The sequence below is a fragment of the Equus przewalskii genome, chromosome 9 (assembly GCF_037783145.1).
Source record: "Equus przewalskii isolate Varuska chromosome 9, EquPr2, whole genome shotgun sequence".
Lineage (NCBI taxonomy): Eukaryota > Metazoa > Chordata > Mammalia > Perissodactyla > Equidae > Equus > Equus przewalskii.
Window position 1 is genome coordinate 47711374 of NC_091839.1, and position 15667 is coordinate 47727040.

General features: G+C 36.4%; 1 protein-coding gene across 6 annotated transcripts in view; it reads left to right on the forward strand.

Moving 5' to 3' along the window:
- FHL5 (four and a half LIM domains 5) overlaps window positions 1-8525 on the forward strand; it is a 40868-nt gene extending 32343 nt beyond the window's left edge. For 3 of the 6 annotated variants that reach the window (XM_008516035.2, XM_070556701.1, XM_070556700.1), the window contains 2 exons: window positions 1443-1629; window positions 6270-8525. In XM_008516035.2, the coding sequence (XP_008514257.1) occupies window positions 1443-1629; window positions 6270-6433 (351 nt within the window). In that variant the 3' untranslated portion in view covers window positions 6434-8525. Of the gene's footprint in view, window positions 1-1442; window positions 1630-2581; window positions 4600-6269 lie in introns of those variants that run through there. The other 3 variants (XM_008516028.2, XM_008516023.2, XR_011521990.1) reach the window with 2 other exon arrangements.
- The last annotated feature ends 7142 nt before the right edge of the window (window positions 8526-15667 follow it).

Here is a 15667-nt window from a genome sequence, read left to right on the forward strand (position 1 = left end):
TGTGAAATAAGTCAGAGAAGGACAAATACCATATGATTTCACTTATATGTAGATTTAAATAAGAAAACAAGTGAACAAATAAAACAAAACAAAAATCATAGATACAGAGAACAGAATCGTGGTTGCCAGAGGGGAGGGGGGTTAAGGAGTGGGTGAAACGGGAAGGAGGTCAAGAGGTACAAACTTCCAGTTATAAAATAAATAAGTCATGGGGATGTCATGTACAGAGTGGTGACTATAGTCAATAACATCGTAGAAAGTACTTGAAAGTTACCAAGAGAGCGAATCCTAAAGTTAACTTTGTATGGTGACAGATGGTAAACAGACTTATCGTGGGGATTATTTCACAATATATACAAACATCGAATCATTATGTTGTACATCTGAAACCAATATAAAATTATATGTCAATTATGCATCAATAAAAAATCTTTTAAAAAATTAGAATCCATGGATTAAACTGATTTAGGGAAAAAATTATCTTATGGAGGAATAATAAGTATCTCTGACAAAACCCTAGTATGTCACATGTTAAGGTTCAATGTACAACCAGCATTCACTACTTTGAGTCCTTAAGCTGAAAACTCATGAAATTGCCCACAGCACCCAATTTGTGCTGGATGCAGCATTGAAACTGCTTTCCAAACATTTCTTTCTCTTGGTTTATTCATGCATTCAACAAGGGCTTACCAACTGCTTGTCAATGCAAAGTAATCTTGCCTCAGTATTGTGTTAATGGTTAAGCTATGGAGTCAGATTGTGCAGGTTTGAATGTTAGGTCTATGTGACCTTGGCAGGTGACTTAACCACTCTAACCCTGAGTAGTTGTTCATCTCTAAAGGCGGAAGATAATAGTCTCTGCTGTGTGGGGGTAATGAGAATATTAAGAAGAGGGCAACCCTTAGCACAGGGCTGAGGGCTGAGAAAACACTTAAGGAAAGTTATTCATTATTAGCAGATGATGGTGCTTGTCAATTCCATTCAAGGTTACTACTGCTGGATATTCTTGAACCCAAAATAAAGCTTTCAGGAAAAAAGTAGCTTTTTTCAGCATCCCTAAAAGTTGGACATGGGAATAAGTACATACTATAGAAAATATCTTAGCTCTAACGGCAGATCTTCAGAGATCAACAAGAAAGTCAGAGCAAGATGAGCAAAGGAATCAAGAGCCTACTTCTTTGTTCATCTTCCTGAGTCCATTATGGCCGTCTTTCTTTTCTGTTCCATTGCAAGAGAAAAATTAGGATATTTCTTACCAGTTCTATTTAACCCCTACAGCCTTTTGCTTCTCATACTGATTCAAAAAATCACAGGGAAAGGTCATCCTGACACAGGGTGACAGATCAGCCCACAGCAACACTTGTAGACATAGAGGAGAATCACATAAAGTTTGACTTGTAATAGCTCCCATGGTCATTGTCTTTTTTATGATCCCTTGGCAGGTGATAACTTCAGGTGGGATAACATTTCGGAACCAGCCATGGCATAAAGAGTGTTTTCTGTGTAGTGGCTGTAGGAAAGAGCTCTGTGAAGAAGAGTTTATGTCCAGAGATGATTATCCTTTCTGCCTGGACTGCTACAACCACCATTATGCCAAAAAGTGTGCAGCCTGCAGCAAACCCATTACTGGTGAGTTCTTTGGTTTAATATGGTCCTACCATGAGACAGTTAGAGCTATGGATTAATTTAGGAAATGCAAGTAGAAGATAGATACTCTTTCCCTTATGTTTCCTTTAAGTACACATAGGTACCTATATACAAATACAGAGATTATACTGACTCCTCAAGGCAAATATAAAGTATAATGAGGGTAGCTATGCTGTGTAGAGGGACTTAATGCTGAACCTAATGGTACTAACTCTAAGTGAAGTACTGGTTCAGCGAAGGAGGAGACAAGAGGAGCTGAGAGGTCAAAGAACACCTTCATGAGGAGGCCTGATCTGAGCCAGATCTTCAAGGACGTGAGTGGGAGGACGGGATACTCATAAATCAAAATCCTGCTTCATTCCAAACAAGGGCAAAGGGACCTTAACAGAAAAAGTTCAAATTAAATGCAAGTATTGTACAAAAATTTGAAGCCCTATTAATTAGCGTAGCATAGGTCAGGAATTAATTAAACTTCATTTTAAAATCCTTCTAACAAATGTATTATTCTCTTTCCTTTCTATTCACTTGCAACAAGTGTTAATTATGAATAGATGAAATGAAACAAGATAGCAACCTGCTAAAGAAACAAAATACATGTGACATGATTTGAAAATAGCATAAATGGTAAATTGATCCATGTTAAATAGATTTTGAAGGTAAAAAAACGCATTACATTTTTCTCAGAGACACTCCTAAAATGCTAATGCTGCAGTAAAAGAATTGAAGCTAACACGACACCTGAAAAACCCAGCAGCTATTCGTTTAGGCAATTTATAATTTGCTGAGTAATGTGGCAGAACTGTACTTCTACTCCTCATTGCTAGTACTCCTAGGTGATAGTTTATTTTTTTAGTTCAGTTTATGTAACATAGAATTAAAGATTATTTTATCCCTTTCCTCCTCTTCTATCTTCAAATATATCACAAAATAAAAGTTGACTCTTCACGCGTCTTCAAAGAAAGAAGTTTCACTGCAAACCCAGGTTGGCAGACTTTTACTGACTTACAAAGGAGGGAGAGAGTTACCTGGATAAGCAGAGTACGATGCTGTTTGTCTAAACAGGGCACCACGTTTTTCAGAATCTCACGCAGGCCCACAGGCTGCCTCTGGCCAGCAGGCATGTTTGGTTTGGCCTACATGTGTTTGAAACAACTAAGGTAAAATTCATCTCTGCAGCCAAATTAAGTGAGGAGCCTACCAGGGATGAGTAGACTGCCCTCACATTCCCCGGCAGGGTCACTGTCATATGGAGCTGAGAGACTGTACCATTGTGTGGGGCATGCCTTCTCTGTTCATCGCATCTTGTCTCCAACACTCTGCTATCTCACCTCCCCACCCCTCTCAAGGACTTGCATTGGCAATCCCATACTGTCGGGCTCCAAACTTGTACTCTTAACCACTCTCTACTCTCCTGCCTTCTACACATCTGGCAACTCCTGCAGTCAAGAGAATAAGCCATCGTCTCCCCTGATTTCAGTTAGAAAATGGGACTTCCAGAAATACAACAGTAACTGGAGCTTCAAAATCTCCTTAGTGGAATCTACAATCAGATCCCAATGGATTCAGTCAATTTACTCTACAATTTTCTTAAATTGACCAGGAGAAAAAAAGGGGGGCTTCCATGAGGAAATGAGAACATTAAACAACTCAAAATGATTTGAAAACTTTCCTGTTAATATTGATCAGGAAAGAGCCTACATGAGTCCTGAAATTGATGAGTTTCTATTCTGATCCATCACAGATTCATGTGTCTCAGTGATTTTTCCTGATGGGTTATTACAGGTCAATCACTGAGCCCAGCTTTAAGTTTAACAGAAAAATCACATTGTTCTGCATGTAACATAAGGATGATCAGGAACCGAAGATTTGACCCAAAAGTAATCCAAATGCAGAATTACATATTTAATTTAGAATAATCAGTCTTTTGATAATTATCTTAATCTTCTTTTGGCTCTGTGATGGAGACACATCAGAGACTAAAATGCCTGCAAAGACTTCCAACTCACTTAATATTTTTTGCTCCAATTCTTTAATATATATAGGTCCTGCTGTTGTGCTGCTTTAAAATTGAGCTGTTTGAACTAAAGGACCATAGGGAATTCTTCTACTGCCATATATTTATCTTCTGAAAGTCGGGCATTCGTGCAAACAATACGTCATCCTGAGAAACTGTGTAGAATGTTTTCAAAATACTATTTTACATTAACTAAATCTATTTATAAGTCACCAGGTATAATTTTTTTTAAATCCCATCACAATGAAATTGATTCATTGAACAAACTCAAGGTATCACTACAATTTTTTTCTCTCCTAAAAATAGGATTAGCCTTTCAGATTTTCTGGGATAAATGAAGTAGCTTGATGTAGTGGGAACTGCTCTGGACCAGCAAGTAACAGATCTTGGTCTTCCTCTGCTCCTGGCTACTGTGTGGCCGTGGGTAAATAAGTCACCTCTGAGGTACTCATTTGCCTTGTCTGTAAAATGAGGTGTTGAACAGGTCCTTATCTTAGCTTTCTTCCATTTTTGTTTATTTTGAGGAAAAGAAGTTTCAAATGTTATGGTTTCTTCAGAAAGGGATGCTATTGATCCTGGTTGTGTTCTTTACAAAAGATAAGTTAAAACTTGATTTGGTGAAGTTAAGAGAATAGGCTCTGAAGCCTCATGGCCTGGGATTGAATCTCAGATCTGCCACCTACCAGCTGGTTGGCCTTGGGCACGTTATTGAACCTGTTTCTCAGTTTTTGTCTGCCAAGTAGAGTTGATGATAATGTTGACCATAGAAAGGTGAGGTGAGAGCTCTATGAAGTAACACATGTAAAGGACTTAGAATTGTGACTGGTTCATCTTCAATTCTCAACAAACGCTAGCTCTCATTCTACTGATTCTCCAGGAATAAGTGAAGCCAGATAACACAGGCACCAGACACCTGTTTTCAAGATGACTTTCTAACTGTAAGTGACCCTCATGCCCAAAGGGAGTAAACATATCCAGTTGTTCCAAAATCGGAACAACTTACAAACATCTCTTGTGTTGGGTCAGGCCTTTTTTAAATTCCTGCTGCCAGATGCATCTATTTTTTTCTTCTTTGTAAAATTCTAGAAGAATTACTTTTGCATTTGCAGCTTGTACAAGGCTTACTAATAACATCAAGAAAAACTCATGAGCATAAAAGCGCTGGATGTATAATAATTAGCTTTATGAGCAGAGATGATTTATGTATATATAGAACATTATTCTTGCAGTCAGCTTATTAATGTTTTGAATAACATTAAGGGAATTAATTGGTACATTATTGATTTACTCTTATTAGCAAGTAATGATAGCCTCATAAATAAGCAAACTATAAATTTAATCAAGGGAAGTAGAGGAATTTGATGTAAATTTATCTATGAACTAGTAAATTATATGTAAAGACATCAAATAACATTTCTAGGATGGAAACAAAAGTTCATTATCATATTTTAGGAGAGTTTATCTGAAATAGAATGCTTATTCACACTTTTTGCTTCACCATCCCCAATGGAATATTTGGAAATTACTTGTCTCCACACATGTACCACACACGTGCCACACATGAACTATTTTAGCTTCACTCTATGGGTGATAAGAAAATCACAGGAAGTTCATAGCACCAAGATCACTTAAGAAATCTTGGAAAATAGATAAAGACCCAAGCCTAAGGCATCTCAACCACTTCCAAATGCCCAAAACTTTTCTCCTTTTCTACAAATCCTCAAAATCAATTCCTTGAACTGTGCCCTGGATTCATATTAGGGATAGAGAGACAGAATTTTACTGAAGACTCAAATTTTACTACCTTTCTTAGAAACCTTATGGCTCAAGTGAGGTCCAAGTTAAAGTGGTGGGGCTGACCAGGCACTTCTTAGAAACCAATCATTGGGTAGCATGGCCTCCATGGCCGGAGTGATCAGATTCACAGGTCTTTGTTTCACGCCTAGGCTGAAGTTATTTCTGGGCAAGGTAATAAGGTCATTACATTAGGCTACAGTCTGGATGAAATTCTCTATTTGAGGCTTTGGAAATTGTGTCCCAAACTACAATATGACCATGGGACCCTATCCTAAGCAAAAGTAAACACAGAAAAAGAGGGAAAAGAAGAGAAACTGAAGTCATAAAAACATCAGACAGGCTAGGAAATATACATTTATTTTATTTTATCTTAATTTTGCAGCTAAGAAAACAGATCATGAAGAGAGAAAGAGGAAAGATATTCATACCCAGATATCTCTGATTTCACAACCTACACTACATTGCACTACATTTTTTTTCCCCAGGGCACTACATTGTATTTCCTTAGCAGTCTAGATAATCTTTATCTGTTTGCAAAAATGTATGCTTTGTATATCCAGATTCTACCTACTTGTGTAGATTATGAAACAATTTGGACGGGAATCTGGCTGGGTCCCGTAGGAGTAACTTGCCTATTCATGACATTCTCAGGTGGACACAGGGCCACTGAGGGCAGCATTCTTTTTTAGGTTACTTGCCTCTACATTGTCTTGCTCATTGCTTTATCTCCAGTTCCCACAAGAGTAACTGATAGAATGCTCGATCATTCACTGAAAGAATAGATTATTCTTTTTCTCCAATTCCTTTACAGGTCTCAGAGGTGCCAAGTTTATCTGCTTTCAAGACCGCCAGTGGCACAGCGAATGCTTTAACTGCAGGAAGTGTTCAGTCTCTTTGGTCGGGGAAGGCTTCCTGACCCAAAACCAGGAAATCTTCTGCCGCAAATGTGGTTCCGGGGTAGACACTGACATCTAGAACAAGACAGTCCTTCCCCGCCTGATATCCACCTTGCTTTTGTGCTCATTAAATCCAGAACGCTGTTGAAGTAGTATTTCTGACTTAAGCTTTAGAAAATTTTAAGGTAGTATTTATAGAAGAAGAGTTTTTGCACACTTTCCGGTTGAACTGTATTATAAGAACTCAAAAAAAGCACAATCTAACAGAAACGAATATATACTAAATCACAAAGGCACTGCTCCTTGCAAAATACTGCACTCTGCTGTTAGATACTTAGGAAAATATCTATTGTCATCAAGTATATGACTTACACCTAGAAGTCATGGATGTTATTACCAAAGATTGATGTATTTCAAAACTGCACAGTAAAAAGGAAATTAAGAGATCAAATCGAAAGGCCTGCAGGAGACTCATGTTTGCCTTAGCTAGCTAATTACACACAACATGATAGATCGGCTATGATGGTAAACAAAACTGATCGGGGAAAACCGATTAGCAATCATCACATTTAAGAATTCTGTCATTTTATCACTCTTTTATTGTTCACACATACTGACTTTGGAGTTGAAAAACAAAACTGCAGTTTGCCCTTGTCCGTACTGCTTCCACAGCTGGTTGGTTCCAGTGTTTAATCCATGGAATTTGAGGATTGGGGACACTATGGCTCTCATTCTCTGCGTAGGTGTAAGGGGCCCTTTCTACCTAGGGATAGCCAAAACATAGGTTTCAACACATTTTGTATTAAATGTATTTTCAAAGCCCACAATACTGATGCTATTTTCTAAATACTTAGATTCCATGAAAGAAAATTCTACTCTTTCAAATGAGCTAACCAAGATTATCATTGCCCCCAAAGGCAAGCCTTTAAAGTAAATAGATCATTAAATCATCACTTGTGGAAATGAGTTTTAGGAAAGGGATAGAGTGTTGAACATGACTTTCATCCAGATATCTAAAGGCATAATGGATTGCATAATTAGCTCTAAGCCTCATACATTTTGCCTTCTAAAATTACATAGATGATTAATGGGAAGACAAAAAAGTGGGCTTTAAAGAAATCTAGTAATAATGAGAACTGAAAAAGAATAATTCACTGCTGATAATTCCTGCAAAGCAGTGCAAGAGAGCAATGTGAACTACAGAAGACCCCTCTCCATTGTTCCTCCACACGTGTGCCTCGCACCTCACCCCATGCCAACCACGTCCTAGAGCTTCAACCTCCTGCGTGACCCGGAAGTGCATTCCCAATCCTAAGCAGCCATTTTACAAATAAGTCAGAGTTTATTGGTCACAAGAGAAGTAACAACCTTAGTGAAAATTCTATCACCGTATGCTCCTCTTTCTACCAGACATCGACTGATAATGACCCTACCTAGCTGCCCCACGACAATATTTCCCACTTTATGTGGGACAAACGGAAAACAACCTCTGCTCTCCATAGTCAATTATGATCCTTGTCATAGTGTCGTTTGGGTGGGTAGAGGGAGGTCAGGAGAAGAAATCCGCATGGACTTAATATTTTTATAAGTGTCTACCCTCAGATTACTGCTTAGCATTAAAGGTTCTGATTGAAATCTAATTATATGCTGTGGCTGATTACAGTGAGTAAAATAGCATCACAGGAGATTCAATTAAAATTGTTATGGAAACACAATTTTTGAAATAGCTTAAAATTCAAGGACATTTGGAGGTACTAACAATTTAGAGGTACTCATAAAAGGTCAGGCTACTTAGGCTATTTGAAAGATATAATTGTTATTTTTATATTAACAATGCCAAGATATTTTCTCATGTTCACATTATAAAACTTAGGCAAAACTGTCAATATTTTTCCTGCATTGTTTGAAACTGCATATGCGGAACTGAATATGCCAATGGCTCTATGATCTAGAAAATAACAGTGCATTACGTATTTAGAAAACCAAGCCATTCTAAGTCTTGATAGATATACAACATGTAACATTGTCTCAGTTAACCAATTATAGATAAACATAAAAATGTAAAGTTTTCTTGTTAAACATTTTTAGGCATTTTGCTGTGTTTGGGGGGTGAGTATGCATGTGATCAGGCTTGCATTCTATCTGTTACAATTAAAATTCACACAATCATTTCTGAGACTGAAGTTTTGTTGTCCTTTGCGATGTATATTGAAGTATATACACTTTCACATATAAATAATTTCCTATTTAGAATGTAGCTTAGTCTTCAAATATGTATTAAATATGTACTAGACGCAAAATCAGAGCTCACACTCTTGTGGTTCTGGGGTATTGGAGAGTAGATCAGGGTATGGAAATATGACAGTGCCAGATGTAGAGATGCTTCCCCACAGCTTATAAAAACTGCCACTGTACACAAAACACACATGCAAAACAGCTAAGAAAGAAGACCTTCTTAGACTGACATATTCACAAAGATAAAAGTAAAAATCTTATACTATATCCTATCTCCTTATACTACACTATCTGACCTGATTTCAGGTCAACAAAGGGAAAAACCTCCTACTGATCCATGCAGAGATGGAACTGACTGCCTCAGGAAGCGGTGGGCTCCCAGGGATTCAGGGAGAGACATCTGCCAGGCAGGGAAGCAGTTAGAAGCAAATTCTATGTGCTAATAACAACCAGATGGCTTGGAAGTAACAGAGAGACTGTGCCAGAGCAAGAAGAAATGAGATTGCTAAAAGAGAAAGGGTCAGACGAAGGGAGAATGTTAACTCTTAGGATAAAAGGTTTATATTTAATATAACAAGCAATAGAAAGTTACCAACTGTTCTCAAATAGAGGAGAAAAAGCATTATAACAGTGTTAGAAGAACATCATGCTAATGCTTCTGTGTGGCCTAGATCTGAAGAGGGCAAGGTTCCCAGGGGGCTCGGACTCTTAATGCAGTGATCTGTTTGGTTAGTGGCTACAGAAATAATAAGAGAAAAGAAGTAATAGGTAATTCAGGCCAAGAGCTATATTTGTTGATATAGATGAGTATACAAGCCAATAAATCAAAATATCCTATGTTGTCATATTGGGATTAAAGATGACAAAGAAAAATGCAGAAAAGAATTTCTGCTTCCACGGTAACAGGTAGGGTGCATAAGTGTTCAATTTTCACTTAATAAAACCATAAACATGTCATAATGGAACAATCTAGGTCCATTGATTAAGTGAAGTATGATAGTGCTATGATCTTGAGTTTAAGCTTACATAGTCACTATAACAGTAAAAAAAAGAAACATTATGTTGTACATTGGAGTGAAAGTCTGGCCACCCATTGTGAAAATGCCTAACACTGATCACAAAAGGTCTTGATTAAAAATCACTACAAAATTTAGTACCACAAATGAAAAATCAACGCAAAAACCTACATCTGATGTTAGTGATACCATTTTTGGATTTAAAAAAAAAGTACTTTTTAATCTACTTGGTATATTGATAATAATTCATATTTTAAATAAGAAAATGATCATTACAGTATGTTTTAGATATATTTAATTGACCGCATAAATTATTCTCACATACATTTATAGATAATATTTATTATTTCAATAGTACAGTTTTTACTTGTTTTACAAATCATGGTTTTCATAAGTTTCTTGTGCCAAATAAATTTGCATAGTATATATTTTTCAAATTGTTTTTAGAGATTTATTTTTTACATTAACTGTGCAGTAAAAAAAATTGGTGTGGAACAACTTCGTAGTGTTTCTACTTCTATTACATAAGGGAGTGTGATGACTTTTATCTTCTTGTCCCATCCATTTTTACGACATCCAAATTAACTATATGTTCAGATATTATGTCAGGGAATTAATACAAAAATAACATAATTGAACTGTCTAACCCAAACAGTAAACCCTCTCCTTTTAAACTAGGAGAACCACATCTGTGCTCTTTCTTACAGTGATCAAATTTTAAAATATTCTAAACTAAGAAGAACTATTTTATTTCCAATTATCATTTTTCTGATTCTAAATATATTCTATCAGAAATAGGCCACTTCAATTGGGTTTTCCTGTTTTGACTGACATAGTCTTTAGCTAATTTCTTATTGTTTCTATATTGGAGGAATTGTTAAACCCCACAATGGTTTTAAACTCTCATTTATTTTATCTAAAGTACCTTTGTGTCGGTAACACAAGCCTTCACAGAACTCTAGCTAAACTACACTATAAGTATCAGTTAGGTTCTCTCCAGAGTTACACTAGATTATGAATTCATTTAACGTCGGAATGTGTTCCACTAAGATCTATTTGGAAGAACACCTCTCACCAAACATTTCTGGCTCATTTTTAAAAATAACTTGGCTTTGAAAGATAATAAAATTCTTATGAGTGCTCAAAAGATAAACTTTATGTCTTGGGATAGTGTTTCTTTGATGAAAGACTCAGAATATCACTAGAAATTATACTTGCTAGGATATTACCTTTATCCTGAAACTTCCCCCAGAAGCATGAGACTTTTAGATCATTATTCTGCCAGAAACATACCAAGAGGCAGCTGAGATACCTGTAAAGAAACATTTAGGGAACTTTGAGTTCCTCTTTCCAGGGAGAGGTAACGGAGACCTATCAAAACTTGGAGAAAATGTTATGAGATAGATTTGACCTTACAACTTCTCAGAAGTTACTGCGTCTGGATTTTGTTATGCCAAAATAACAGAAGGACACCAAGCAGCAAGAACATGAAGAGTTTTCATTTGAGTCACCCAAATCTACGGATATTATAAATGAGTCCATCCACTCAGTCATCCATGTGGCTTCCTTGATGATACTAAAAATGCATCATCCAGAGAGAATTAGAGAAGTTCTTTTCCAGAATTCCGAACATTCTGAATTTTCCCAGATGACCAGTTTTAGGACCAGATACCTTGTTAAATATGGGCTTGGGGAAGATAGTTCTCAAATTGGGAATCAAAAAGAAGGGGAAAGAAACAGAAGAATTTCATGCTAAAGTTTGTGTCTATAAAAGAAACAACAGGATTTAAGTTTATTTGGAACGACTGGATTGTATATCTCTGTGGTTGAGAAAGGGAACAGCTCACTGTGATAGAATTATGATCCATGTCACACGGGAGCAAAAAGTATTTGGGTCAAATATTTTCCCACGAATGGTAATAAAGTTATGGAGGAGATGTCCATAAAGGGTTCTCTGAATGAGGAACATTAATGAGCTCAAGAGACATCCATCCAATGACTCAAACAGTAACATTAAATGCTATTCCCACCACAGGCAAAAACACAAATCAAGTTTGATGTTTATGGAAGTCCACACACTGAATCCCAAAGGCTTATTCTTTCTTTATACAAATAACTTCCCATCCCTGATTTCTCTCTGTAGCAACATTTACGAAGTTGTTTATCTGAGAACTTCAGTCCAAGCTCTGAAACAGGAAATGAATGAGGGAGAATGAATAAAGGAGAAATGGAGAAAAAGAGCGGTGGTGAAAAATTGACATTCCTGATAAAATAGAAAATTAAATTGAATTTTTAAAACTTTTTTCGCTGTATAATAATTTTTTTCAAAACTACAAGGCATTCGAAGGAAGCAAAATAAATGGACAAAGGAAAAGAAAAATATTGATAAAATTTTGGACTTGAGAACTACAATTTGGTGTCTATCTCCTCCTCTCAAGGGAAATTACTCTCTCAGATTCCACCAATGGATACATAGTCATCAAAGTTAATAATCTTCAACTTCCTCTGCTGTTGTGAGGTATTTGCTACTGTTGTCCTTTCCTTGTTCCTTAAAAATCTGATTGTAGTAATCATTTCACTATGTATATGTATATGAAATTACCATGCTGTACACCTTAAACATATACAACTTTTATTTTAAAAAATACAATATTTTTAAAAATTAAAAAAATATCAAAATGCTCCCAGGAAGTTCCCATCAATAGGTGCTCATAGAAATCTTGGAAACACATCCTCTAAAATAATAATGACATCAATTTTCCCTAGGCTTATGAGATTTTTTTGTTCCTGTTCAATACATTTGGCTCGTACACTGCTGGGAGAGAAAAGTTTTTCTGGGAGGCAATTTGGCAATGTATCTAAAGAGATAATATTTAATTATGAATTATATATAAAAGCATTTTTTCATATGCTTTGACCAAGAAACTCTGATTTCTAAGAATTTGTACTGGGGAAATCATTGGAGAGCCACACAAATATTTCCATACTGGAATGTTTATTGCAGTGTTATTAAAAAAACCACAAACAATAAACCAACTTAAAGATCCAAAATAGAGTAAATTAATTATGATACCTATTTACGATAAAATACTCAAAAGCCGTCATTAAAAAAATTATTTTAAGACTATTTAGTGACATGGAAAAATGTTCATGACATAAGATTGAGTAGAAATAGAATTTTATAAAACATTTACGGTATGATCTAATGTTGCTAAAATTATTAATTCATGTGTGAAGAAAAACTCTACAAAGCAGTACAATGAAATATTATTAGCAAAATAAAAACGTTTTATTCCAATGGCACTCACGACACCAGTCTCCTCTTTGTCTCCTAAAGCTCTCTCTCCCTCACTAGTATACAATTCTTTATTTTTTTAAACAAATGTTCCTAAATATTCTCTCCTCCAGTGTCTTGCTCTGCATTTTCTCTGTTGGTGAACTCATCTAGTTGCATGATTTCAACTGCCCTTTCTGCGGAGCTGAGCCCAAATCTACACGTCCTGTCATAAATTCTCTTCTGAGTCCTATACGCGAGTTTCTCTCTGCCTTCTAGACATCTGCAACTCAGAATTACGTGGACACCTCACAACAACTCTATTATCCTTCCTAGAAATTCCACTTATCTTCTTACGTTCTGCATTGGAGTGAATACATTATCCAAACAGAGCCTTTAGAATTTATGTCTTGGGCACACAAACATATGCTCAACACCATTAGTCATTAGGAAAATGCAAATTAAAACAACAACAAAATACCATTTCACACAGCCTAGAATGTCTATAATTTATAAGACAGACAACAACAAGGGCTGTTAAGATGTAGAGAAACAGGAACCCTCATACATTGGTGGCAGGAAAGTAAAAGGATACGGCCAATTTGGAAAACTGTTTGGCAGTTTCCCAAAAAGTTAAATATAAAGCTACCACACAACCCAGCAATTCTACCTCTAGGTATCTACCCGAGAGAAATGAAAACACATGTCCACATAAATGTTCACAGCAGCATTATTCATAATAGTCAAAAAATGGAAAACCCAGTATTCAATTGATGAATAGGTAAACAAAATGTAGTATAGCCATACAGTGGAATATTATTCAGTCATAAAGAGGAGTGAAGTGCAGATGCATCCACAGCATGGATGAACCTTGAGAACATTATGCTAAGTGAAAGAAGCAAGACAAAAAAGGCCACATATTGTATGATGCCATTTATAAGAAATGTCAAAAACAGGCAAATTTAAAGAGACAGAAAGTAGATTCATGGTTTCCTGGGGCTCAGAGTGGGAATGGGGATTCTCTGTGAATGGGCGTGAGGGATCTTTATTAAAGGGGATTAATAAACTGGTTTATAGTGACAGTTGCAAGACTTGGTAAAATTACTAAAAATCGTTGAGTCATATGCTTGAAGTGAGAGAATTGTATGATAGGTGAAGTGTATCTCAATAAAGCAGTTTTTTAAGAAAAATCTGTCTTGGCTCCTCCCTCTCCCCAATCCCTTACACATAAATCCTGCAAGAAAAGCCACAATTTTTAAATTTCCCCTGGCATGCTTTTTATCCCCCAAAATTCCATTATTTTTCATTTTTCTGTGCCTAAGATTCTCCTTGTCTCATCTGCCTGTCAAAATCTTAATCACCTTCTCAAGCCCAGATCAAAGTTACCACCTAGGTAAAATCTTTACTAATATCCCTTAGAAAAATTTAATCATTCTGTTCAACTTCTTTTACAGTTCTGTGAGGAGTTTCAACAACTTGATTTATATTACAGGGAAGAATGGGAGGCAATCTAATTACGAGACCATTGTCTTTGGAGCCAGCAAAAGTGAATTCAATTCCCAGCTCTGCCCCTTCCTTGGTGTGTGACGTTTGGTAGCTACTGAACTCTCTGAGCCCCGGTTTTCCAGTCTTTAATTGGGGAATCTATAACATAAATTTCAAAAATCTGCTGTGAATATTAAATGAAGTAGATGCAAACTGCTTCACATCTACATATTTAACTTAATAAAAAGTTATTAAACGTCAATTATCTTCACCTTCCTTCTGACCCCTACTCCACCCCTAGATCATGCCTTTACTCATCTTTTATAAACCCAGTGCTTAGCGTAATGTCTGGCACCTGCTGGACAGCTAATAATTACTTACTGAATTAAATTCTAGCTGTGAAAGTGTTATTGCTACAATAATACTCTCCCTACGTTGTTGTCAATGACCATGATAAATATGTAAATCCCTTTTGCTACTCACCTTGATCATGTTATATGGAGTTGCCCATGTGAGAAGCAGCTAGATTGCAAATCAACACCGGCAATTTCAAGCATCTGCTTTGAATTTTTTATCTTGATATCACTGTTTCCTCTGTCTATAGACTACTGATCTGCAAAGTGTTCTTCTTGCAACCAGCATTCGTGTGGGTATCTTGAGACACCTAATTTTCAGGTGCTCTGGAGAATACCTACATTTGAAGTTTCCTCCTGGGCCCCAAAGATGATTTTGCATGCACTGCATAGCTTTTATATTAAGTGAGACCATCCCGAATATGCCTGCCAAATTTGGGATCAATCTGTTCAACAAGTTTTGTACCGTGTATTTACAGACAGTTAGAAATGTAATTGTACTTGCTTCGCTTGAACTGCAAAATGCATTCTCTATGTCTCTCAAAAGTGCAGACAATTTTAGTTTAAGCTGTTGCTGAGTATATGTAGTTTTGAGCATTTTAAATTCTCTTATCGTACTGGAACAGCGTTCATGGGTTGCCTCAGTCCTCCCAAGGTATCGTATTTCTTTTGTTTCTCCTAATTAAGCTTCCCCTTTTCTTTACAATTTCACCTCTCCTATTTCAGTTTTCTCTTTCTCTAATGTGCCGTTGATTCCCTCTGGACATAGAGTCAGACTCACATAATTACTTTAGATGGAATTCTAGAAAATAAATGTCTAGCCACATTTCTTGATCCATATTGCCTGGTCTTTAACCGGCACCCACAGTTCTGCCATTTCATATTAAATTCTATGTGTAGCCTCTAAGGATGGGATAATAAAAGTCTACAGCTAGCAAAGGTACAGAGAC